Here is a 25,867-nt window from a genome sequence, read left to right on the forward strand (position 1 = left end):
AACAGAAGATGAGGGAAAGTTTAGAACTTCCTAAAGACTTTTTGGATGGTCATGACCAAAATGCTAATACTGATATGGACAATTAAGTCCAGGCTGAGGAGTTCTCAGATGGAGATGAGGAACTTATTGGGAATTGGAGTAAAGGTCAATCTTGCTATGTTTTAGCAGAGACTAGCAACATTTTGCCCCAGCTCCAGGGATCTGTTAAACTTTGAACTTGAGAGAGATGATTTAAGGTATCTGCTGGAAGAAATTTCTAAGCAGCAAAGCATTCAAGACATAACCTGGCTGCTTCTAACACCATCAGCTCATATGCATGTGCAAAGAAATTATCTGAAGCTGGAAATTATTTTTAAGAGGGAAGCAGAGTGAAAAAGTTTGGAAAATTTGCAGCCTAGCCATGTGGTAGAAAAGAAAAACCCATTGTCTAGGGATGAATTCAAAGCTGCAGAAATTTGCATAAGTAAAGATGAATCAAATGTTAATAGCTAAGACAATGGGGAAAATGCCTCCAGGGCATTTCAGAGACCTAAGAGGGCAGCCACTCCCAACACAGGCCCAGAGGCCTAGGTGGGGCAAATGGCTTTGTGGGCCAGGTCCAGGGCCCTGCTGCTCTGTACAGCCTTGGGACATGGTGCCCAATATTATAGCTGCTCTAGCTCCAGCCATGGTGAAAAGTGGCCAAGGTACAACTTGGGCCATTGCTTCAGAGGGTGTAAGCCCCAAGCTTTAGGGGCTTCCATGTGGTGATGGGCCTATGTGTGCACAGAGGGCAAGAGTTGAGTCTTGGGAGCCTCTGCCTAGATTTCAGAGGATGTATGGAAATGTCTGGATGTCCAGGCAGAAGTCTGCTACTGGGGAAGAGCCCTCATGGAGAATCTTTATTAGGGCAGTGTGGAAGTGAAATGTGGGACTGAAGACCCCACACAGAGGGCCTACTGGAGCACTGCCCAGTGGAGCTGTGTGAAGAGGGCCATCACTCTCCAGACTCAAGAATGGTAGATCCACTGACAGTTTGCACTGTGCACCTGGAAAAACTGCAGGCACTCAATGCCAGCCTCTGAAAGAAGATGATGGGGTTCAGCCCTGCAGTCCCACAGGGGAAGAGATGCCCAAGGCCTTGGGAGCACACCCCTTGCATCAGTGTCACCTGGATGTGAAGTCAAAGGAGATTATTTTGGAGCTTTAAGATTTAATGACTGCCCTACTGGGTTTCAGACTTACATGGGCCCTAAAGTCCCAATTTCTCCCTTTTGAAATGGGAGCATTTATCCAATGCCTGTACCCCCATTGTATCTTGGAAGTAATTAACTTATTTTAGTTTTACAGGCTCAAGGTGAAAGGGACTTGTCTTGTCTCAGATGAGATTTTGGACTTGGACTTTTGAGTTAATGTTGTAATGAGTTAAGACTTTTGGGGACTATTGAGAAGGAATGATTGTATTTTGCAATGTGAGAAGGGCATGAGATTTCATAGGGAGCAAGAGCAGAATGATACAGTTTGGCTCTGTGTCCCTACCCAAATCTCATGTTAAATTGCAATTCCCAATGTTGAAGGAGGGTCCCAATGGGAGGTGATTGGATCATGGGAGTGGTTTCTAATGGTTTAGCACCATCCCCCTAATGCTGCTTGTTTGAAAGTATATAGCACCTCCCCTTCCTCTCTCTCTCTCTCTCTCCCTCTCTCTCTCCTGCTCCACCATGTGAAGACAGTGCTTGCTTCCTCTTTGCCTTCTGCCATGATTGTAAGTTTCCTGAGATGACCCCAGAAGCAGAATCCTGTACAGCTTTCAGAAATATGAGCTGATGAAACCTCTTTTCTTTATAAATTACCCAGTTTCAGGTATTTCTTTATAGCAGTGTGAGAACAGACTAATACAATAGTTTTTCCCCACCCTGTGGTGCTTTACAAAGAGTACTGGCCACTTGTTTACATCCTGGGGTCAAAAGCAACCTAGAGCACACTGATTGTGTAGAAAACAACATGTTATCTGTTGTGGTGGAGTTTCCACAAAAACATATTCAGTGGAAATGGGGGCAGAGAAGGGAAATGCTGGTGGAAAATCATAACTGTAACAATGTGGGTAGAAGATGTAGTGACAGAAGGTGCTAAAAGTTGTTGAGTTTACCACATGCCATGCACTGTCTTGAGGATTTTCTACACCTTATCACAAGACCCAGCAAGGGGCTCTCATTGTCCAGGGTTGTGTGTCCCCTCCAAGGCCCATGTCAGCAAGATGACAAGAGCTGGGCTCTGAACCTAGTCCTGCCACCACTGCCACAAGCCACTGTATGTAACCCTAATGGGGTTTCAACATGGCTGACTAACAGCCATACCCAAACTGGCAGCTTGGACTTGGATTGCATATGAATTCAGAGCCCACATGTCTTGTGCAGTGAGGGGTTTGGGATTCTGTGCTGCAGAGCTTTCCTGGGATCCAATGAAGAGAATGTGTCGGGCTCTAGGCTCGGACCCGGGAGCTTGCAGGCACATGCATGGCTTCTCCCCTGGTGGCTATCCAATCATGGCCATGACAGGAGCTGACAGCTGCCACCCAGTGCCAGGTTAACACCACTCTGTGGAAACACACTTTGGTTTCTCAATTATATTATTCCCATACGCAAACAAAATATCCTTACACCATGCCAAAACCAGGATACCTATGTGCCAGGAGATCACAGAGACCTGAGATTCAGGAGGTCAGGGCGACCTTTAAATCAGGAGGTCAGGGCAACCCTAGAGTCAGGAGGCAACTCTGGGGACTTGGAGGTCAGAAAACCCTGGGGTTGGCCTGATGGGCAGAAGGGGCCCTGGGGGTGGCCTGGCTAGTTTTGTGCTGTATTTTGGGAGATGAGATGGGGTCCGGGCAAGGTCCTTAGCAGCAGTGTGATCTCAGGCAAGTTGCCTGATAGCTCTGTGCCCCAGTTTTCCCATTGGCAAATGGAATAGCACCTGCCACAGCAAATTTTTCTGTATCAGTCCTTGTGATAGAAAATAATTACACTATGGGAGGTCAGGGTTCCTCACCGGGGAAGAGGGTTGTCATGGTAGTTATCTGAGATCCTGTTTTCTTCCTTGGGCTCAGCCCTGTGCTCAGGAGGGCTCTCTGGGAAAGTCATTGTGATTTCTTTGTCCTCTACAAGATTCAACATGGCCTCACCCTGATGGCTCTCTGATGCTATCTGCCCCTCTCTCCTGCCCTCTGACCCCTTCTAACCAGGACACACTCTGCTGTCCTCTGACTCCCCAGCATACTCTCCCAATTGTAAGGTCTGACCCTTAATTCCATCAGCAAAGTCTCTTTTCCCATGTGACAGAACAGATTCACAGGTTCAGGGGAATGGGGCACGGTCATCTCTGCAGGCCACTGTTCTGGGGCCAAGTGATACTTCTGACAAATACTTTCCAAGTGCATCTGTCTCATCCTTGCCTGGGACTGTTAAGGTCTTACGACAGGGAATTTCGACTCCTACACTTTCAAAAGTAATTCAGGACTCCAGTCTAAGAACAAACCACTCTGTCCTCAGTCACTCCCAGGCGGCACAGTGCAGGGAACAGAGACCTGAGCAGGAACCGGGACCAAGCAGCCCCTGCTGCTTCACTCCAGTACTCTGGACAAGCCTCTCCCTTCCGCTGCCCTCAGGTTCCCATCTGGAAAATGAATTGACTGTGCTAAGGGAGCTTTGCTTTCAAAAACTCTTATGCATTAGGTGTTGTTTTTAGAAAAATGTGAAGCAATTAAGTGATGTTAAAGTTTATCCATCATCCTGCCATCTGGATATCACCAATGCTACCATTTCTGTGTGTCTCTTTTTGTATATGTGTGTACATATGTGCCTGTGTCGATTTTGTTCTTTTCTTTTTTTTTTTTTTTTTTTTGACTGAAGCCTCCTCCTCCCGGGTTCAAGCAATTCTCGTATCTCAGCCTCCTGAGTAGCTGGGACTACAAGTGCACACCACCATGCCTGGCTAATTTTTGTATTTTTAGTAGAGATGGGGTTTCACCATTTTAGCCAGGCTGGTCTCGAACTCCTGACCTTAGATGATCCACTCGTCTTGGCCTCATTCTAATTGATTTCATCAGTGTGCTTTTCCTGGCTCTGCACCCTGCATCTACTTGAGCTCTTAAAGGTAACACTCCATGGCTACCAGTAACAGGAAATAGGGAACGACTCAGTTTGATTATCTCCTGACATACTCATATAAGTGGAGTTGCTGGTTCAAGGCCATCCATACTTTTAAGTGTATCATACGTTAACACCAACTTGCACTCCAGAAAGGCTGTACCCCAAGAGCCCCACCCCCAGGGTAGAAGACTTTCGAGCCACCCTCAGCACTTGAACCTGGGGCCAGTCACCCGGCTGTGTTGCTCTGTGCCAACCAGGACAAGCTGGGATGGGTCTCGTCGGGGTCTGCTCTCTGACAAACCCTCTCTAGCGCTCTCTGAAGCCTCAGGAAGAACCCATGATTCAGGGATCTCAACCTCTGTTGCCACTTATTGTTCTGAAAGCAAACAGTCAGAGGGTGATGTTGAGCATCCACTGCAGGCCTCAGCTCTGCATGCTTCACACAGGCCTGGGTGCTGAGAGCCCCTTAGCTCTGCAGCCGTGCCTCCTCATTCAGGTTCCTCTGTGCAGATGTTTCAGAGCTGGGAAAGCCCTCACATAGTATTTCATTTTACAGAGAAAGGAGAGAGCCAGAGACAGCATTGGTTCACCAAAATCACACGGCAACTTAGTGGCAAAATTTAGAAAAACAATCCAGAGTAGCAAGGGTTAGAAAGCACTTATTTTGGAGTCAGACGGTCCTGGGTTCTTGTCTTGGTTCTGCTAAATACCACTAGGTGAGCTCCAGCAATTTGCCCCACAACTATGGGCTTATTAAAACAGGCTTACTGGCCGTACATGGTGGCTCACACCTGTAACCCTGGCACCTCAGGAGGCCGGGGCGGGTGGATCACGCAGAGTTCGAGACCAGCTTGGGCAACATGGCAAAGCCTGTGTCCACAAAAAAGTACCAAAATTAGCCAGGCATGGTGGCACACACCTGTAGTCCCAGCTACTTGGGAGGCAGAAGCAGAAGGATCCTTTGACCCCGGGAGGCGGAGGTTGCAGTGAGCCGAGATCACATTGTATTCCAGCCTGGGTTACAGAGCAAGGCAAGACTCTGTCTGAAGAAAAAAAAAAAAAAAAGGTAAGTAAATGAATAATAAAATAACATAGGCCTACTAAACATTTTGCTTTGGGGTTGTTAGAAAACTGAGATTATGTCTAAGAACAAACTACCACAGATCATTCTAGTCATTACTAAGCTTCTGAATTGCTCTTTTTAGTTTTATCCTCCAAAAAACGTAAGGCATGGTTAGAGATTACTATTAGTATAGATCAGCTTTAGTATAGATTGGCAAAGATTAATTTACCATTACTCTGTGGCACGTGTTGCCTTTCATTCATGCAGTGGTTCCTAAGTGGACCTGCAACAGAGCAGCACCTGAGAGTCGTTAGGTGATACCAATCACGGGTCCCTGCGCAGGCCTGCCCAATCAGGAACTGGGGCTGGCCCATCGCTCCGTGCTCTAACCCGCCCTCCCCTCCCGAAGGTTCTGAGCAGCTCAAGTTTCAGAAGCACTGAATGAAGGACTGGTAAGCAGTCTTCTGCAGAGAAACATAAATGGCTGTGGGTCCTCTCAGCTTTTCTTGATATGGAAATGTGTTTCTTTTTTTTCAGTTGCCTTGTGGATTGAGTTGGGGTGGTTATTGCCATTCCTTTAGGTTGTTGTGATGATGCACATCAAACAGTATTTGGCACAGGTGGCTTATTGCTGGGGGCTGGGCGGGGGGGCCACAAGTGCCCAGCCAGCCTTCACTTCCCGCAGGCTCAGGTGCACACAACAGAAACCAACAAGGGGAAGGCCTAGAGGACAAGGAAAACCTGCCCCACACCTGCGCAATGGCGTGGCCATCAGGCTAACTCGGGCTCAAGTGGGCTGCTGCACACCTGCCTGGGCCTAAGTGGGGACACAGCAGGTATTTCTCGGCGCTGAGGGCCACAGGGTGAGCGCTACAACTGCCCACTTGGAAGCCAGCCCCAGAGGCAAAGCAGGATGGAGCCTGGGGTGCAGGTAGGTGGGGAGGCGTGCAGCCTGGGAATGAGATCTAGTTGAATACAGTAAGAGGTGGTAGGTGAGTAGGAAGAGAAGGCACACAAGGCTGCCTGAGCAAGAGGTTGGGTGAGGACTGGCTGTAGGCCTGGCCCTGTCCTGAGCTGGCACAAAGCTGTGGCCTGGTCCTGCCTGCCTGTGGGTTGGGCAGGCCAGGCACTAACACCCTGGGGGCCTCGGGAGCCTTGCCCAGAGTCTCCTCTTGATGCCCATGTCATGGCCTGCAAGAGAGATCTTCTGCCAGAGCCTCTGGGCCTCCACATCTCCCCAGCCTGGGCTCTGAGGCCCCAGGTGTGTCCCAGGCCCTCCAGGTTCCCCAGAGCCCATGCACAATCTCAGTGACATCAGGTGGGGTCAGGCATTGTCCTGAGACACTGGGCATTGGTTCTCCTCCATCTCCTGCGTTGGTCTGTCTCATGAGGCCTTTGGAACCTCAGCATTAAGAACCACCTTAGCCACAGCCCTTAGGGAAAGCCAGGCCACCAAGGGGACCAGCAGCCCCAGGGCACAGTGACAGGACACCTCATGCTCTAGATGCAAAAGGAAATGCCGTCCTGCAGAAGTAGATCACAATCCGACCTGAAGTTAAAACCTGTCCTTAGCACCCTGCGTTGCAAACAGCTCTGGAGCCTACAGCTCCACCTGCTGGATGGAGAAGTAACTCCTCTCCCAACCCAGCCGCCCTAGGCACCCCATTCCTAGTCTCCCTGTGTCAGGGCTTCTTCGTCAGAGAAATAGGGATTCTTTTTCTATTTTTTATTTATAAATAGAAAATGCACGTGTAGGGTTTCAAAAGTGATCAAAAGTATAAGAGCATAAAGTTTCAAAAGCATAAAATGCACACTGACCGCTGCTGTCCTCCAGCCCTTTCCCCACCATAAGGAAATGTTGTTTTTAGCTGCTTCCAATATCCTTCTATAGAGTAACTCTCTAGAAGGGGACTTGGTGTCCAAATAGAATACTGACTTACAAATTCGAGTGCTACCAAATTGCCCTCCATAGAAGATGTTCCAGTTTCCCAATTGCCTTCCACAGAAGATGTTCCAGTTTCCTCTCTGTGTTATCTAAAGTTTTCATACTTCTAAATTTTTGAAGTCCAATAGATAAAAACAAATGGGAATTTGGTTTCATTTTGATCTGCATTTTTATTACTGAGAATGAGGTTCAGAATGTGTATACTGAAGGACCAGTTTCTATGAACTGTTAAGAAACTTTGTGGATTTATCCATCAGGTTGTTGGATGTTTTTCTAAATAGGAAGATTCACTGCTTGTTTATCTTTTATAGAAATTGTGGTTCATCTTTTATCTTTGCATTGGTGTATCTTTTTTCTTTCCTTTTTTTTGCAGAAGTTTTTATAAGTTTATATGTAGTCCAATTCTTTTCTTTTATGGCCTCTATGTTGTCAGTCATAGCAAAGCCTTACATAAGTTTATAGATAATGCACTGCTAGTTCCTTCCAATACTGTTATGGCTTTCTTGTCTACATATAAGTCTTTAATCCACTAAGAACCTGAATTTGTTTCAGATTTTTAAATTTTTTTTGGTTTTTTTTTTTTTCTGGTAATTTGTGAATTTTTAAAATCTTAGATTCCTTGTCATTTATTTTAGTGTAAGCCATGAGTTAGAGGGACTTGGCTTTGCTGTTGTTGTTTTTTTCCTAAGTGGCCAACCAGCCAGAAAGAGCATGTGATGAAAGAGAACAAAAACACATTCTTATCATTTGAGATATACCTTTTGCCAAATGACATCGTATGCATGTCTGGGTCATCTGTTCTGGGCATGTATTTATAAAACAATACTAAATGGTTTTCTCTGTAAGCTTTCAATATATTACAATATTTTATCAGAAAACATCAAATTATCAACATTTAATTACTGATTTTTAGATCACTTTTATAAATAAGTTAGTTAAAAGTAGTTTCTGTTACTAAAAATATACTTGTATTACCTTGCAGTTTCTGTTTGATAAAAGTCCCAGTCTGTCTTCTCACCCCCATTTCTTAACTTTACTCTGAGATCTCGATCTCTTTTTTGAAGTTGAAGAATTTAAAGTCTTTCCAAGTGCTGATTATCCTCCAAGTAACAAGATAATCTTCTATGGGATTTTGATTTTTTTTTTTCTTCCCTGTGATCTAGCATGGGCTTAAAAAGGTGAATTAGTCTCAGTTACTGCTTTCTGTTTTTCTATATTTTTTTCCTAGGATTTCACTCTATGAATGTTGATGCTGTATTGTCTGTTGTAATCATAACAGCTATGCATTTTGTTTTTATTACACTATGCTTCCAGTTTTGGTCTTGTTTAGTGTATTTTGCCATAAATTCAACCTTTTCCAATATAAATATTGATGTCCACATTTTTTCATTTGTACTTCTATGGCATTATCTTTGCCCATAATTCTACTTTGAAGCTTTCTGCAGTACTTTGTCTTAGATATGTCTCACTGTATGCAATGTGTAGTTGGATTTTGCATTCTAATCCAATCTCAGTGTTTTAATAGGTGAATTTATTGTTTGCTTTTATTAACATGACAAATGTATTTGGCTTTTAGTTCTTTTAGCTTACCAAAGGAGTCATATCGATGGTAAATAAATATGTGAAAAGATGTTCAACTTCGTTACTCATTACAGAAATACAAATCAAAACCACTATGCAAGATGCTGCTCGTGCAAATGAGATGCCACTACTCGCCTGTCAGAAAACTTTTTTAAAAATTAAAACTTGGCAGTGCCAAATGTGGGTAAGAACATGGAGCAACTGCCGGCTGCGGTGGCTCACGCCTATAATCCTAACACTTTGGGAGGCTGAGGCGGGTGGATCACCTGAGGTCAGGTGTTCAAGACAAGCCTGGCCAACATGGCAAAACCCTATCTCTAAAAACACAAAAATTAGCTGGGTGTGGTGGTGCATGCCTGTAATCTCAGCTATTCGGGAAGCTGGGGCAGGAGAATCGCTTGAACCCAAGAGGAGGAGGTTGCAGTGAGCCAAGATTATGACCACTGCACTCCAACCTGGGTGAGAGAGTGAGACTCTGTCTCAAAATAATAATAATAATAATAAAATGTGGAGCAACTAAACTGTAAAGCAGCAGTTTTTCAACTTGCCTGTACCATTGTTTCAACCCACCAGCAATGTAAGGGGTGCTGGTTGGTGGGATGGAAGCATGGTGCAGGCATGCTGGAAAGCAGCTTGGCAGTTTCTGATGCTGACTCATGCTCTGGAGTAAATCCTATCCTTCAGGTTATTCGGAGTTCACACAAATCCATTTTTAAGGGTTTTGCTGAAGGAAACAATGTACAAAATAAACATACCCCCAAGAGCGACACAGTAGAAGCTCTGTAAATGGTCATGATCAACTCATCATCCCAAAAGGAGGAGGCACTCCCTCCCTCCTTTCCAGCCAAGCCTGAGGGGTTTGGGATGTGAAACCAGACCTCCACAGAACAGTTGTTCCTGGGGAAGCCTTGGTTTCACCAACTCCAGTTCACACCTCATTGTTGCTGCTTCTGTTTCAGGCCAATAAACCTTCTGGGTTTGAGTATTTCCTTTGGTGACTTGACTACAATCATACTTACCTCATAAGAATGCTATAAGAAATCAATGAGAACAGATTTTAAATGTTCCAGCACACTGTACTGAATAGATGGTTCCAGGAAGAACCTTCCCTAGACCACATTTTTTTTCTAACCTCTTCTGCCCTGGCCTCATTCTAAGGCCTTGGTGGGAAGTTAAACACATAGCTCTTTCTATACTGTCTCATTATGCCACATCCAAATATTCTATTGTGCTTGTTTTGTTTTGTTCACAAGAGTCAGTGGGAAATCATCAAAGATGTGGAAAACTATGTAACAACGTGTATTATGATTCCATTTATGCAGATGCCTAAGTTTTCTACTTTATATGTGGAATGCATGTATCATATTTGCTTACACGGAAATATGCTGGAAGGAGAGGTAACACGTTGCTAAAGGAAGCTACCTAGAGGGAGAAGGACTGGAGAAAGGTTAAGACTGGACTTTCAACTGGACTTTCTAGTATAAGTTGTTTGTTTCTATATTGTTTGACTTTAACAAGATGATTCGCGTAGAAAATGAGAGCTGTGTTTAAGTGCTGCAGCCCCTTCCCCTGAAAGCTGAGGGGAGGGTGGTTGAGGAAGGGTCCCCCAAGAGTGGATGCAAAAACCATGTCAGAGTGCTGGCTTTGAAGTATACAGAACTCATCTCTTGGGATGACGTCAGACTCTTTCCATTCTTTGTCCAGCTATCTGTGCTCTGAAGAGTGAGGGGAGCCCCGAGGCCTCACATTGGGGGTGAGGCAGGGGAAGTCACAGGCCAGGGACTCTGGCTTCTCCTTAAATGCAATTTTCACTATCTCTTCTATGTCAGCCAGTCCCTAAGATGGCCATCGGTGACCATCACAATTTGGTAGTCATACCTGTGTAGGGTTCTCCCACATTGAAGAAAACTGACTAGTGCAAGCAATAGGTTTAGCAGAAATGAAGGAGTGTGACTTCTGAAGTTCAGTGTGAGTTCTGAAGTTACAAACACATTGCAGCCTCCATGCTGTGTTCTTTTGGCCCACTCTCCCTGGAGGAGACTAGTTCTGTATCTGGAGGACACTCAACTAGCCCCTGGAGAGGCCAGGCAGAAATAAACTGCGGCCTCCCACCAATAGCTAGCACCAAATTGCAGGGCATGTGGGTAGTGAGCCACCTTGGCATAGACCCTCTGTCCCCAGTCAGGCCTTCAAATGAATGAAGCCAGTACCTCAATGAGAGCCTCATGGGAGACCCCAAGCCAGAACTGCCCAGAGAGGCTGCTCCCAAATTCCTGACCCATAGAAATTACAATTACAGATGTCTGGTGTTTCTTTTTGTTTGTTTTTGGTTTTTTTGTTTTTGTTATTTTTTGGCTTTTTTTGAGATGGAGTCTCTGTCGCCCAGGCTGGAGTGCAGTGGTGCAGTCTCAGCCCACTGCAAGCTCTGCCTTCCAGGTTCACAGCAGTCTCCTGCCTCAGCCTCCTGAGTAGCTGGGACTACAGGCGCTCACCACCACGCCCGGCTACATTTTTGCATTTTTTTTAGTAGAGACGGGTTTCACCGTGTTAGCGAGGATGGTCTCGATCTCCTGACCTCATGATCTGCCTGCTTCGACCTCCCAAAGTGCTAGAATTACAGGTGTGAGCCACGGCACCCAGATGTCTGTTTTAAGTCACTAAGTTTTGGTGTATTTGTTACCCAGTAAATAACTAATAGACTTTCCCACCACTTTGGATGAATATTCCTAATCCATCTCAGGTTTAAAGCAAGTGCTCATCTATCTCTTTGTTCTAAGAGGAACTTAGCTCTCTATTACTTCACCATCATTAAAATGCTTTCTAGCTGTGCCTCCCCCAAAATTAACTACCACATAATCCTCTCTGTGCACAAATGCGTACAATAATTTAGCAAAGTGGTGATGTCCTTGAACTTATGACACAGGTGTCAGCCCGGGAAGAAGCCACAAGCCAGTCCTGAGCAGGCAGACTCCTAGGTGCAGTCCTCAGGCTTTTACCTTAGACTGGAGTGGACCTGTTTTCAGGAATGCTGATGTGCTTTTCTGAGTCTCTCCCAGGTACATTCTGCATTCTTGTGATTGCTGGCTCTGTCCAGGCAATGGACATGCACTTGCTAATCATACACTATTGGCAGGCATGCACCAGGAAATGTCAAAATCATTCCATTTTTAACATTCTCTTCTTTTAGAAAAGTTCCAGTTTTTTCTACACCCTGAATGACAGTGGCTTCCTTAATAGATTTAGGATGTCATTGCCTGCAGCAGACATTGTAACTGGGCACTGTTACTCCTACTACCAAAAAATAAATGCAGGAAATTGTTCCATTCAAGTGGGATTAAACATAAAATGAAAAACCTGGTATTGCTTTGGCAGTTACCTCAATTGGTAGTAAATCAGCCAGATGTGCAGAGATGCCAGTTAGGAGCGTGCATGTGTGTCTGAGACACCGAGAGATCATTACAAAGCAATTAGACAACTCAATCTGCTGTCAGGTCACTTTGACATGGACAGACTTCAAGGGGCACTGCAGAGGCACATACCTTATGGTGAACACAAATGTGCTTGCCGGGTATAGTTCATCAGTATCTGAGAAAAGGGTGTGAGTGCAGGAGCGTGATCCACTTAAGGCATTCTTTTGGAAGAAAACATTGACTGTGATGGAATTGCTACAGTCCCTCCTGGGGCTCGGGGTTGGGATGTTACCTCCAGGGCATATACCACCTACTGCGAGCCACCCGCCCAATGAGCTTCACCTGTTCATAAAAATACTACAATATCTGTCAGCAGTTTTACCTTTTTATGTTGTGAGTTGACAAGTCAGGATGATTTCATTGACAACGACTTACAGATTTTTCCTGTTGGAAAAAAATTTTTACCAGAATGTTATCTATGCTTCAATCCTGTTCTTGAAAAATACATCTCTGACGCTTACTGTTTTGACAATAATAACATCCATGAAAAGGCAAGCACAGAGGGGTGTGGTCTAGCCCTGTGCAGGGTTCCATCTCAGGGCCTGCAGTTCTGCCCCCGTGTTCTGCACACTCCCTTATCTGGGTGACAACTCAGGTCTGCCTCATGGGGCCGTCATACTCAAGTGAGAATGTGCCTGGGGTCAGAGTTTAATGCCTGTCTCAAGGCTCCCCACGACCTTCTAGGACTCAAAACTCTGTTTTTACTTTGCAGGATCCAGGATTGAGCTCCTTCGAGGATGACAGCCTCTTTCTAGCGACCAGCAGCCCCACCTTGAGAAAGCCCCTGAAACACAGCACCCCTGAGGAGGGAGCCCTGGGTGGGACCACAAGACCATCAGGAGGTGCCTCCTATCTCAGTGGGTCCCCAGTGCCTGCACACTTCTCTCAGGGCCTTGCATCCCACCCGGCAGGGGTCAGCCCTCCAGCCACTGTCAGGAAAAGGAGACTTTCTACTATCTGGGCCTCCAAGGAGTCCAGCTTGGATCTCTCAGCTCCTGGGGAAGAGACACCCACATCAGCCTCGTCAGCCCAGCAGCAGCAGAAGCAGAAGCAGCAGAAGCAGAAGCAGAACCAGAAGCAGCTGCAGCAGCAGCAAGAGTCCCTCCGGGCAAAGAGCTGGCATCAAAACCCTGGATTGCCTGGGATCCTGAATACAACTGGGAGGAAGAGACGAGACCCGAAGAAGCGGGCAGCTGCGGTATGCATTATCCCTGTCCCTGTCCCCATCCCTTACCCCCAGGAGTTCTGAGTCCCTGTGAAAGATTAGGAGAGGGGGCACTGCTTGGGCCGTGGAGCGCTCAACACCCTCCTTCTCCCAATTAATGCTCCCATGACGTGGCACCAGCGGCCAACACACTCATACTCTGCACATGAGGTCACCTGGGACAGGACCAAGGTCGTCCAGCCTTTCTGACACCTGCTGCTGCCCTGTCCCAAGATAGCTTTCGGCTCTGAGGGCCCCTGCGACTGATGCTGCCTGTGGTGGACGTGAGCTTCCTGGCCTCGTGGTCTGGCATCCACACCCAGGCTGCCACGGGCTGACTGCTTTGTCATTGCTCTTTAGCTCACAGGAGTCTGGGTGGTGACTCTTTCAGCTTTGGGGGCTTTGCAGACATATCGGGGTGACAGGGAAGGCCTGATATGTCATTTTGTTACAGAGTAGCAGAAAACAGCCTACTCTGGTGAAACTCGGCCTCGCTGTGCTGAGTCTCTGGGCATCTTCCTATGCTTTGAAGAGGGAGCTGTTAACATTCCTGGAGCACTTCTGCATTTCTAAGGCCCTGGCTAGGGTGGCTCTGGTGTCTTCCCGGGGGCCACTGTGACAGGGATGTCCCACCTTCACCATAGCCAGGTTTGTAGGCCCTTGCCACAGCTGGAGAACTAGCAGGGCACACACTGTCCGAGACCCACTTTTGTCTCTCAGAGGCCATCCTCTTCCTTTGCTGATTGGAGATGCTGTGAAGCTCAAGTGACCCAATGAGAAGATGATTGCAAGGGCTCTGATCCCCAGGGTAGCAGGCAGTTGGGAGGTGCGCTGGCCCTCTCCTGGCAGAATTCTGCCTCCTCGCCCAGTTGCTGGTTTAGCCTCTGACCTTGTTCTGGTAGCTTCCTGAGAAGGGGCACTTTTCCGGCCAGCAGGCTGGGAGCCCTTTCTCAGAACCGGAAGGCCCTGTGTGCCCCTGTCCCCGACTCCCACCTGCCCAAGCCTCTCCAGGTCCCTTTTGTGGTTCTTGGTGGTGCTGAGTTTCATTTTGGAGTGAGTAGTCTTGCCTCAGGTGCTGGACACTCCCTGGGCCCGTCTGATTCTGTGAGACCTTCCCATACTTTTCCTTCCTAACCTCGGGCTCTGTATTCTTTCTCTGTCTGTGATCCTCTGCAGTTGGATGTTGGACATCCTGATTAATTCTCCGAGTTTGTTTTCTATTTGCTATTTAGCCCTTTCTTCTACTTTTTAGGAGAGTTGCTCAGTTCTATCTTCCAAAGTTACTGCGTGGTGATGTTATTTTCTGGGGTATCTTCCTCGCCGCACTCCCCCACGTTCTTTACCCTGGCTTGCTTGCTGTCTTCTCTCACCTTCTGAGGGTGCTGATTTTGCAGTGGATTTTTCCAGCCTCTCTTCCATGCCCTGCTGTCCTGTGGCTGTGCCTGGCTGCTGCCTCCCGATTTGGAGAGGCCATCACGGGGCTGGGTGGGAGTTGATGGAAAGTCTCGACTTCTGAGTGGGAACTGTCCACCAAGGGCCACCCGGGGGTTAACTGCTTCTTCACTGCACCGTATCTGCCACCTCTTGCTAGTCAGCATCCTCATGCTGCCAGGGGAGGTGGGACTGGCTGGGGTATTCTGGGAGCTGAAGGTAAGAAGGGGTCTGAAGGTCTCACCATGGGTAGAGCTTGTGGGGAACAACAACTCACGTGGAACCCATGTTGTGGATGCTCCCGATGGAGCATCCCAGCTGCCCCCAGCTGAGCCTGGATCCCCACGAGGCCCCTCTGTATGATCAGAGGTTATTGCTTCTTCCTCAGTCGCTGTGACAAACTGAGTTTCTGGGAGTCCAGACAGGCAGTGCCTGTACCACACAGCCCTCTGAGAGCCTCAGCTCTCAGCAGCCTCCCTGGAGGTCACCCTCTGTGGACGGACATGAGCGCTAGGCACCAGGAAGGCAGCCCCCACCTCGGGGTGGGGGGGGCACTGGGAATTCACTGGTCCTCCTACCAGATGATCACCTGATCTTGCAGACCCCAGCCTGGCCCTCTCTGCCGGCCAGCAGTAGTGTTTGGAGCCTTGGCCACTCCATCTCTGCTCCAGGACGCCCCCTGGTGGCTTCTACTGGCTTGGGCTCAGGCCTTCAGCTCTTACAGCTGGCCCTCTGGAGGCTCCTCTCATTCCTTATTCTCAGTCCCGTGGGTTTGCTTCTGTCTTACACTTTGGGGGCATTAGAAAGATGCTGACCACTGACCCACGGTGGGCCTGCCATTGTTGACCAGTGGACCCCAGTCACACTCCATGTGATCTGGCTCAGTCATCCGAAATCCCCAGGTTCCAGTCTCTACTCCATCCTGGCATTGTGTTTAGTGTCAGGAGTTTACCCATCCTCGTCTTCCCTGTGCTGAACTGGGGAGGCCTCCTTTGTTCCCTGTGCAGCTGCCCTAAGCACCCTCCTAGAAGAGGGGGCTCCAGAGAGCACAGTTACAAAATCCCATCTAGACTGACCTATGCACCTGCTCCCATGCAGGCTTGTCTACTCCATGCTCGCAGCCTGTCTGCCCCATCCCTGGCACTTTTTGTTCCTGTCCCCTCCTTTGTCAGACACCTCATCTGTACCTTACCCCATTCATCTATACACTCATCTGTCTCCACACCAAGCGTGGGCCCTCTGGGTGGCACAGTACCCCATATGAAATATGTTTGAAGCACATAAGCAGAATTATATAGGGTTGGCTGGGCCAGCTGCAGACCTTGAGCAGGCATTTATTTTCTAAAGCACATTTTGCAGCAGAAGAGCTTGTCTCCAGTAAAGATGGATGCTGCTATGGGGTGATGCCTTTCCTTTAAACAGATGGAGCGAGTGCGACAGTGGGAGATCTACGTGCTTCAGAACATCGAGGAAGCCACCCAGCACGAGCTCACCATCGAAGACGACTGAGTGCTTGGTGCCAGGACAGGAAGGCAGGGTGCTCCAGAGCTGCCTGCCTCGGGCTGGCTTAATCGTCCACATGGTGCCCTCCTTGGGCTGGCCCCCAGTGTTGCTGCCCTTCTCCGTAGGGTGAGAAGAATGGGTTTGAGAAGATCCTGTTACTTAGATTATAAATGTGTTTGTGGGAGGCACTGACATTGAGGAGGGTCAGCAGAGGTGGCAGGTTAAAGAAGACAGAGCTCTGCATGGTGTATAACTTGAGCCCTGGGTTTTCTACTGCCCAGTTCTAGCCTTGGGGACAACTCTCTGCTTGTCTGAGCCTCAGCTTCCTTACCTGAAACGTGAGGAAACCCCATCCCAGACTGATGAAAAGAGTGTGGAACTGATGTCTAGGCGATGGCAGCCGTAGCCACTCAGCCCTCTCAGGAAAGAGTTGGGCCAATGCCCTGTGAGCATATTTGGGATAGCAGGATTGAAGGCCCGAGGCAGGAACTGGAAAGTAAATCTCTGCACTGGATGGTGGGTTTCCAGCCCTATGGTCACGGTGGTCTCATTGGAGCACCAATGGTGAGGGACGTATGTTTCCTTCCCTTATGTGGAGAGGGACCAGGTTTTGAGAGGAGGGGAGTGCCCATAGTCCCACCCATGGAGGGTACCTACCTCTTTCCTCAATAGGCTGTAGGAGAAACCAGACTATGGGATCCCAGGATGTTTGTAGATAAAGACAAGCTCAGGGTAACTCAGAGGCTAGTCCACCCACACTGCATGGATGGGAAGGCTTCAGGAGTCACCACACCTGGTATCAGGGGCAGGGTAGGTATTCTAGTGAGCCTGAAATGCTACTCTAGGAAAGCCCCGAAACCGTAATTCTCACCTGGAAGGCATTCTGGAAATCTGAGGATGCTGGCTGTGCTTGTTTTAGTGTGTGGGGCTAGAGGAACTTAACCTCTAGCAGTTGCATGGGCCAACCCCCTACACTCTCCCTCTCCAATGCTTGCTCCCTGCTTAACATCAGGGTCCCACCCAAGTGATCAGTAATATGAAGGTAATACATATTGTAAGGAAGAAGAAAGAGATGTCCAGGCAGCTTCAGTTTAACACAAAGCCAGCATCAAATCTCCCAAGTACAGGCATCTTAGCAAGACCTGTTTGTGTGGACATGTTATGGTTACTAAATACAGAGCTAGTGTTTATTCATATAAATGTTTGCATCCTCCACTCTAAAATGTTTGCTTTTTTCTTCCTAAAAAGAATATACATTTCCAGCCTAGTCCAACACTGCCTCCCTTCAAATGTGTGGCAGGTGGGCTGGCATTTAGAGTCAAAGTGAGAAGGGGGCAACCCTTAGATGAAATCTCAGACTGGCTTAAAAGATGGGACATAATAGATTCTAAGGGCATGTGAGGTCTAGGATGTTCAGTTTTAAGAGACAGGTGAAAAGTTTAGATCTGCAATGTGGGTAGAAAATATTCCTGATCAATAATTGGGTTCTCCCTGGAAACACCCACATTTCTTTGGAGGTTTCCAACAGAGAATGAGATTCTTCACAGGAGGGATTAGATATAGTGGCTGCAATTAGATAGTAACTTCACATTTCATTGGATGTTCTATATGAGTGATAAAAATTTATTTACTGTGTAGTGTGTTTAAACATTTCTAAGTTTTATGAACTAGTTTACTTTTTTCTTTTTTTATAACTATTATAGACTATTGGGTTATAAAATTATTCATTTAAAAAATGTTTATTTTATAAATTAAAGAGTACAAAGAAGCAGAAAAAAAACTGCCTATAATTGCACACCATAGAGATACATGCATCAGAGTAATTCTTTACAGTCTTTACTATTAAAAATAAACTGTTTTCATGAGAACTATTCCTGTGGTCTGTGTTTGATGCAAAGTGATTCAGGCATGTAGTCATGTGAATTCTATCTCGTTTTTCAAAGAATGAAATTCAAATTCAAAATGAGACACTGGAGGAAGAAAAATAATGTGAGTGACTCTGGGGAAGTGTGTCCTTGAAAGATGGGGAATTACCAGCACTCAGAAGAATGTTTTCACATATAAGACGATTTCCTACACATCCTGCATCTTCTACGTATTAGCAAAATGTACTTACTATGTTTTTACATATTTGGAGTATATGCAGTTATCCATAGGCACTCTAAAGTGTTCAAAATGCAATCTCTTGGATATTTCACAAATAAGATGGTGCACAGCGCATGTTCCATCCATGGGAAGATACCTACAGGAAGCAGTTAAAGCCAGAACAAGTCTTGCTGCCCCAGCGCCTAGACATGCCTATGGAACTGAGTCTCTGGCTGCTACAAAGCTTTCCAAATTCTTGGGGACAGGAGATGAGAAACTTGGAGACAGGGCATTCTCAGACTGAGGGACGTGGGGAAATGAGTGCTGCCTGCTTATGTTAGACATAGGGCAAGATTTCTAAATTAACGATCATCTTTGAGGAAAATAATAAACAGCTAAACAATAGCCCTGGCAATGACACCCACAATTCTCACTCAGAGGTAAGCATAATGTAACTTGCAGCCCTTATTTGGGATAATATAGATCCTAACTCTCACTGTGTATGTGAACCCGTATATTTTGCAGAAAATGAGATTTTGAAACCTGTCAGGCCTCTGAACCCAAGCTAAGCCATCATATGCCCTGTGACCTGCACGTATATATCCAGATTGCCTGAAGCAACTAAAGATCCACAAAAGAAGTGAAAATAGCCTTAACTGATGACATTCCACCATTGTGATTTGTTTCTGCCCCACCCTAACGATCAATGTACTTTGTAATCTCCCCCACCCTTAAGAAGGTTCTTTGTAATTCTGCCCACCCTTGAGAATGTACTGTGTGAGATCCACCCCCTGCCCGCAAAACATTGCTCCTAACTCCACTGCCTATCCCAAAACCTGTAAGAACTAATGATAATCCCACCACCCTTTGCTGACTCTCTCTTCGGCCTCAGCCCGCCTGCACCCAGGTGAAATAAACAGCCTTATTGCTCACACAAAGCTTGTTTGGTGGTCTCTTCACACGGATGCGCGTGACAAAACCTATGAGGAAAGGAAGTGCATTCTTGTACAGTTTCTATTCAACTTAAAATGCCCACAAATTCCTCTTATCTTTATTGATATCAAACCCTTTTTCCCTAAAATAAATATCGTATTTACGCACAATGCCTGAACCCTTCTGCCTCCTTGTAGCCAAGTGTGGTTCAAAGACCTGATTTCTGGGCACTGCCAGCACTGCATTATATGACACACCTATGTTATGTGTTTAAATCATCTAACTATCAGTTTTCTATTGTATACTACTTTCTATTAGTGTTTCTGTTACATTTTAATTTTTTATGGCAACATAACAAATGACCACAAATAGCACTCACAATATCCATTCATTATCTCACAGTCCTGATGGCTCAGCTGGGTCTCTGCCTGGGCTCTCTCCAGGTGAGACGGTGGCTTCTTACCTGGAGAATCTGGGCAGGAATCCATCTCCAGCTTCCTTCAGGTTGGCAGGATCCAGTTGCTTGTGGTTGTAGGACTGAGGTCTGCTCCCTGTTCCCCTGCTGACTGTCAGCTGGGGGCTGCTCAGCTCCCAGATCCTGAAGGCCGCTGCATTCCTCATCACCTGACCGCCTCAATTTTCAAGTCTCCAGGGGCTGAACAAAACCTTTTCAGGGTTGGCATCCCTCTGACTGGCTGTTCCTGCTGCCAGCAAACGTTCTCTCCTTTAAGGGCTCATGAGAGGTCCAGCGTGCCAGATCACAGAGCCCATTGCACTGTTGGAAGTGGTAGTGTCTCATCCCACTCACAGCTTCTGGAGACTGGGGGCATGGAATATAGAGGAGTGTCTTTAAAATTCTGTCCAGCACAGTTCCCAATTTTTCCTCATTTTAAATACCAGTGATAACCTTTGCATTAGAAAACCTCGTACTTGTGTCTACCAATTTTGTTAGATAGGATCCAGAAGTCGACTGTGTTAAAGGATGTGAAAGCTTTATGGTCCCTGTTATGTTTCAATATGGTCCCAGGAGCAGTGTCCAAGTGTGACCTCACTGTCATTTCGCGAGCATTATTGTCAGAGGCATTTAAACCAGAGCAACTCCATCTTAAATAGGAGCTGGGTAAAATGAGACCTGCTGGGCTACACTCCCAGACAGTTAAGACATTCTAAGTCGCAGGATAAGACAGGAAGTCAACACAGAATACAGGCCATTAAGACCTTGTTTATAAAACAGGTTGCAGTAAAGAAGCCAGCCAAATCCCACCAAAATCAAGATGGCCACAAGCGTGACCTCTGGTCGTCCTCACTGCCACCCTCCCACCTGGGCCATGACAGTTTACAAATGCCAGGGTAATGTCAGGAAGTCACCCTATTTGGTCTAGAAAGGGGAGGCACGAATAATTCACCCCTTAGTTAGCATATAATCAAGAAATAACCATAAAAATAGGCAACCAGCAGCCCTTGAGGCTGCTCCATCCATGGAGTAGTCGTTCTTTTATTCCTTTACTTTCCTAATACACTTGCTTTCACTTTACTATATGGATTTGCCCTGAATTCTTGCGCAAGATCTAAGAACCCTCTCTTGGGGTCTGGATGGATGGGGACCCCTTTCCTGTAACATAATACATTTAAAACATTTGGCACATTGAAAGATGACTGTGGTCCATCATTGTTTTCAATTTGCATTTAACAGTTTCATTGAACATATATATGTCCATATGTTTTTTGCTTAGTTGTATTTCTTTCTCTGATAATTCTGAAACTGCTTCTGAAAATTCTGTCAGAAAATTATGACAGTGAAAGAGATGTGAGCTAACCCACACCCCATCTTGCCTTTCCCTTAATTATTCCCGGGCTATTGGGCCAAGCTAACTCTGAGAGATGTGGTTTTTTTCTTCTTTCTTTCTTTTTTTTTTTTTTTTTTTTTGAGAAGGAGTCTTGCTCTGTCACCCAGGCTGGAGTGCTGTGATGCGCGATCTTGGCTCACGGCAACCTCTCTCTCCCGGATTCAAGCGATTCTCCTGCCTCAGCTTCCCAGGTAGCTGGGATTACAGGCTTGCATCACCATGCCCGGCTAATTTTTTGTATTTTTAGTAGAGACAGTATTTCACCATGTTGGCCAGGCTGGTCTCCATCTCCTGACTTCAGGTGATCCACCCACCTCAGCCCCCCAAAGTGCTGGAATTACAGGCATGAGCCACCATGCTTGGCCGAGAGACAGTTAAGCTATACTTTAAATGATAATAGGCCTCCCCCTAAACTCAGCTGCTTTTGTAAAGCTAATGGGAGGCCATCAGGCTGGGGGTGAGGAGAAGAACCCAGGTCCTGCTAAGGTGCAGACATAAACGAGTGTCAGCTATTATTCTGGAGGTTATAAGATACGCACCTTCCCCAATTACCCCTGCAAATCACACCACTATTGTAGATTGACTCTTAAGAGTATCTTTTCAGGTTTTTTTTGCATGTCTGACATCCATGGCTCCACTTGGACCCACCAACCCTGTTCCTATGGCTCCACCCAGAATCCATTCAGCCTAGAGGACAGCTCTGACCCCCTGTGATTTCATCTGTGTCCCAATCAGCAGCAAGTACCTGTTACCTCACCATCCCTACCTCTTTCCCCAGACTGCCTTTGAAAAACCTCTAACCTGTGAGCATGAGATGATTCCAGTGCAAACTCTGTCTCCCATGTGGCATGACTAGCGTTGGGTCTTTTAAACTCATTCTCTACTACAATGCCACTGTCTTTATGCAGCAGGCAGGAAGAACCCTCAGGTGGTTACGATTCCGTATGTGCTTTTTGAATATTTTTCTACTGGACTATTGCAGTCTTCATAATGATTTTTTTACTTCTCTTTATTAGGAATTGATTTCATTTGAAATTGAAGAGACAATCAGAGAAAAACTATAGACCACATATGATGGTTAATGTTGTATGTGCTTGGCTGGGCCATGGGTCCCAGCATTTGATGAAACACAGCGGTAGATGTCCCTGTGAGTAGATGTTGCTTTGAAGGTATCTTTTAGATGCAATGAACATTTGTAATCAGTAGACTTTGAGTAGGGCAGATAGACCATCACAATGTGGGTGGGCCTCCTCCAATCAGTTGAAGGCCTTTGAAAAAAGACTGAGATCCCAAACGAAGAAGGAATTCTGCCTCTAGACAGCCTTCCAACTCAAGAGGCAACATTACCCCTCCCTGGGTCTCTGGCCTGCTGGCCTTTCCTATAGACTTCAGACTTGCCAGCCCCACAATCATGTGAGCCAATTCCTTAAATTCTCTGTCCTGTTTTTGCCCCCTCTCTCTTTCTGATAGCACACACATGCCCTCTTGGTTCTGTTTCTTTGAAGAACCCCAAGAAAACACACAAAGGAAAAACAAGCAGATAGAAGATTCTTCAGTGACAACAATGGAAGCCATCTTCACCATTCAACTAAACTTGAATGGGATGGTATTATCAAACTTTAAAAAAAAAATTTCAACTGATCGTGTAATCAGTTTTATCCTTTAAGACAGGAGATGAAATAAAGTATTTACAGATGAATGTAAAATGAATTTATCATTGCATCCTGAGCTACAGTAACTTCTGAGAGACCAAATAAGCAATACTATCTCAGCAAGATATTCTAAGATACAAGAAGGACTAGTAAAATGGAGAGTCTATATTACATTTTAAATATTATCTAAAATGTAATTGTGAGATTCAAAAAGGCACAGGACAAAAACATTGGATAGGAATAGCGTGTAATGGGCTGGGCATGGTGGCTCACAGCTGTAATCCTAGCACTTTGGGAGACTGAGGCGGGTGGATCACCTGAGCTCAGGAGTTTGAGACCAGCCTGGCCAACATGGTGAAACCCCATCTCTACTGAACATACAAAAATTAGCCTGGCATGGTGACATGCACCTGTAATCCCAGCTACTTGCGAGGCTGAGGCAGGAGAATGGCTTGAACCCGGGACGTGGAGGTTGTAGTGAGCTGAGATCGTGCCCCTGCACTCCAGCCTGGGCAACAGAGCCAGACACTGTCTAAAAAAAAAAAAAAGAAAAGAAAAGAATAGTATGTAACGGGGGTTAACAGTTCATGTGTGGTTTAGTCTAAGTGAGGTCACATAGTATTTAATACTTTAAATAGTAAAACTTCCCCCAGAAGGTATGTGAAACACGCAAGAATATCTTCAAAACATCCACATAACCATTTATTTTTCAACTGAAATTGCCACAGAGTTTAGTCAAGCAATTTTTTTCCTTTATTTTTGTTAAATAAGATTCCAGAAAGTATAGTGCAAACACTCAGTAGAAAAGTTGCAATTAAGAAATGTACATTCACATTTAACATTTCAGTCCATTCACTTTTTTAAAATAAAAATAGGACAAATTATTCAATTACTTGTCTCAATTTAACAATCTTGAAAAAGACTGGAAGGTACTCTACAGTGTTCAGTTGACATAAAAATAGACCCGTATTGATCATACAAATCTATCATGAGAAGTTACCCAGTGAGAGTGAGTTATTGTAATTCTGAATGTAGTCATCGTGTTTCTCACTTCTACAGAAGCATCCTCAGTGAGTTGTATTGTGCGAGAAAATGACACCCTTGCCCCCATCACTCTCCATTCCATAGAGGGACACAACCCTATCCGGCCAAACCCAGAAGGACGCAGGCGCTGACACAACTTCTCTCAGACAGTCGAGAAAATCCAGAAGTGGGCTTTGGGCTTACCTTAAATAGGAATGGAATCTACCACTACCAGATGGTCAGAATAAGGACATTATTGTTTGAGCGGGGGGTGTGCAATCAGTATAAATGAAGATGGCGGAGGAAGAGGAGTGATGACTGAAGGGAGGTGGTGCATAATAAGTGCACGAGCTACACAAAGCTCAGGCTCCACGGGCCTCGCCATGGCTCCCGGGGATGCTCTGCAGCCAGTGGGCAGATGACCTGAGGTCGGGCCTGGGCCTGTCCCTTTGTGCATGAGGTGTGATTTCAAATTCAAACTAAGTTCCACACCATTAGGAGTTTTCACGGCATGCAGTTCCCGAGTGCAAATGGCTTGCATATGTGTAGTTTTTACAGGTGGAAGGCAAGACCATACATCTCTCCCACACTGGGCGTGTGCCTCCTCGTGGACAGTTGTATGCAAGAGGCGGCGATGGGCTCCCTCAGGATCCCCCAATGTGGGAATGGTCCCCTGAGACTTGTGCTTCATGTGCCTGGGGCCCAGAGTTGGGTGGGGGGTTGCTGGTGGGAGGTGAGAAACAAGTTCTGGCTGCCAGCTTCCCACTGCGCTCACCTGGGAGGTGGATGCCCACAGGCAGGGTTCTCTGGGCTACTGTTGCACAGTCCTGCATGAGATATTTACTCAGTCCACAAGATTTGATAGATCTCTCGGGAGTTCGTCTAGGCTATTATCTCTGTTTAAACATTAATTCTCAGTAAGTGTCTGAAAGCTCTTTTGAAAGCAACCTATCTGAAGGTCTGAACCGCCCGGTACCAGCAGGAACCAATGCCCAGGAGAGGGTCAGAGCACATGTGCTCTGGTGGTTGTCAAATATCTCACCATCCATCATAAGCCCTCTCTTGCCTTCTGAACACTCCTGCTGAAATCGACCCTTTGAACATCCTCTAATCCCTGGGAAGGCACCCGGACCCACCTATACCTACTGTCACCAGTAGCATATGACAATAACATTAAATGGCCTACAGCAGAGGAAGACGAAAGTAGAAGTAGCAAATCCAACCAAGGACCTTCCCATAGCTCACAGAACTGAGCAGGGAAGAAATGGTGTGTAGTTTCAGGGTGTCTGGAGGTGACACCATTTCTTCCCATTTGATGTCAGAGAGGCCTTACAGAAAAAGATGGCAACAGCTCTCCTTAAGGAGATCCTGTGTATGTGAAATTAGACACAATGACAGGTTTCGCTCAAATATAGTTTTAGAATATAGTCTGATATGACAAAGTAGGGATTTTTATTTCCTTGCTGGAGATCAGTTGTTAAAGAAGGAGGAATTCCTTTTACCCAAAAGGAATTGCATTGCTTTAATTTAGCAATGTGAGGCAAGGCCTGCCAGTGCCAGTGAGGACTTGGGCACCTGCTCTGAGGGCGGGCAGCTGGAGCAACTCACCCATCACGGGGACAGCCTTGGCTGCATTCAGAACCCACCTGCTGAGGTGGCCCCTTGCATGTGGATGAGCTAGAGTTCTCCATCAAAACCAACACAAATTTTGCAGATGTTGCTGTTAGCAAAGAGGCACTAAACATAATGAAAAACACAAGGCCTTGGAACTGGATAGAGCAGGAATGGAACCCTGATCCTGCTTCTCAGGGCTGTGTGACTTTACTCAAGTCCCTAACCTCTCTGGGCCTCAGATTCTTCACTGTCAACATAAGGAGTATAATCGTACCTTCCTTCATGGGCTGTTTGAAGTAGAGAGTGAGGTGAAGCACACAGAAGGTGCAGTTACTGTAAAGCCCGACTTAGATACTAATGACGAGTGTTTCCTTTATTTGTGGTCACAG

The 25,867-nt window shown here is 46.3% G+C and overlaps 1 protein-coding gene across 1 annotated transcript; it reads left to right on the forward strand.

Moving 5' to 3' along the window:
- The first annotated feature begins 12,790 nt into the window (after positions 1 to 12,790).
- On the forward strand, positions 12,791 to 18,195 carry CCDC201 (coiled-coil domain containing 201). The gene is made up of 3 exons (XM_077998176.1): positions 12,791 to 12,809; positions 12,852 to 13,384; positions 16,244 to 18,195. Exons 1-3 carry the CDS (start codon positions 12,791 to 12,793, stop codon positions 16,328 to 16,330), a joined length of 639 nt encoding a protein of 212 aa, XP_077854302.1. The 3' UTR covers positions 16,331 to 18,195.
- The last annotated feature ends 7,672 nt before the right edge of the window (positions 18,196 to 25,867 follow it).

This window comes from Macaca mulatta, chromosome 3 (assembly GCF_049350105.2).
Source record: "Macaca mulatta isolate MMU2019108-1 chromosome 3, T2T-MMU8v2.0, whole genome shotgun sequence".
Classification (NCBI taxonomy): Eukaryota; Metazoa; Chordata; class Mammalia; order Primates; family Cercopithecidae; genus Macaca; species Macaca mulatta.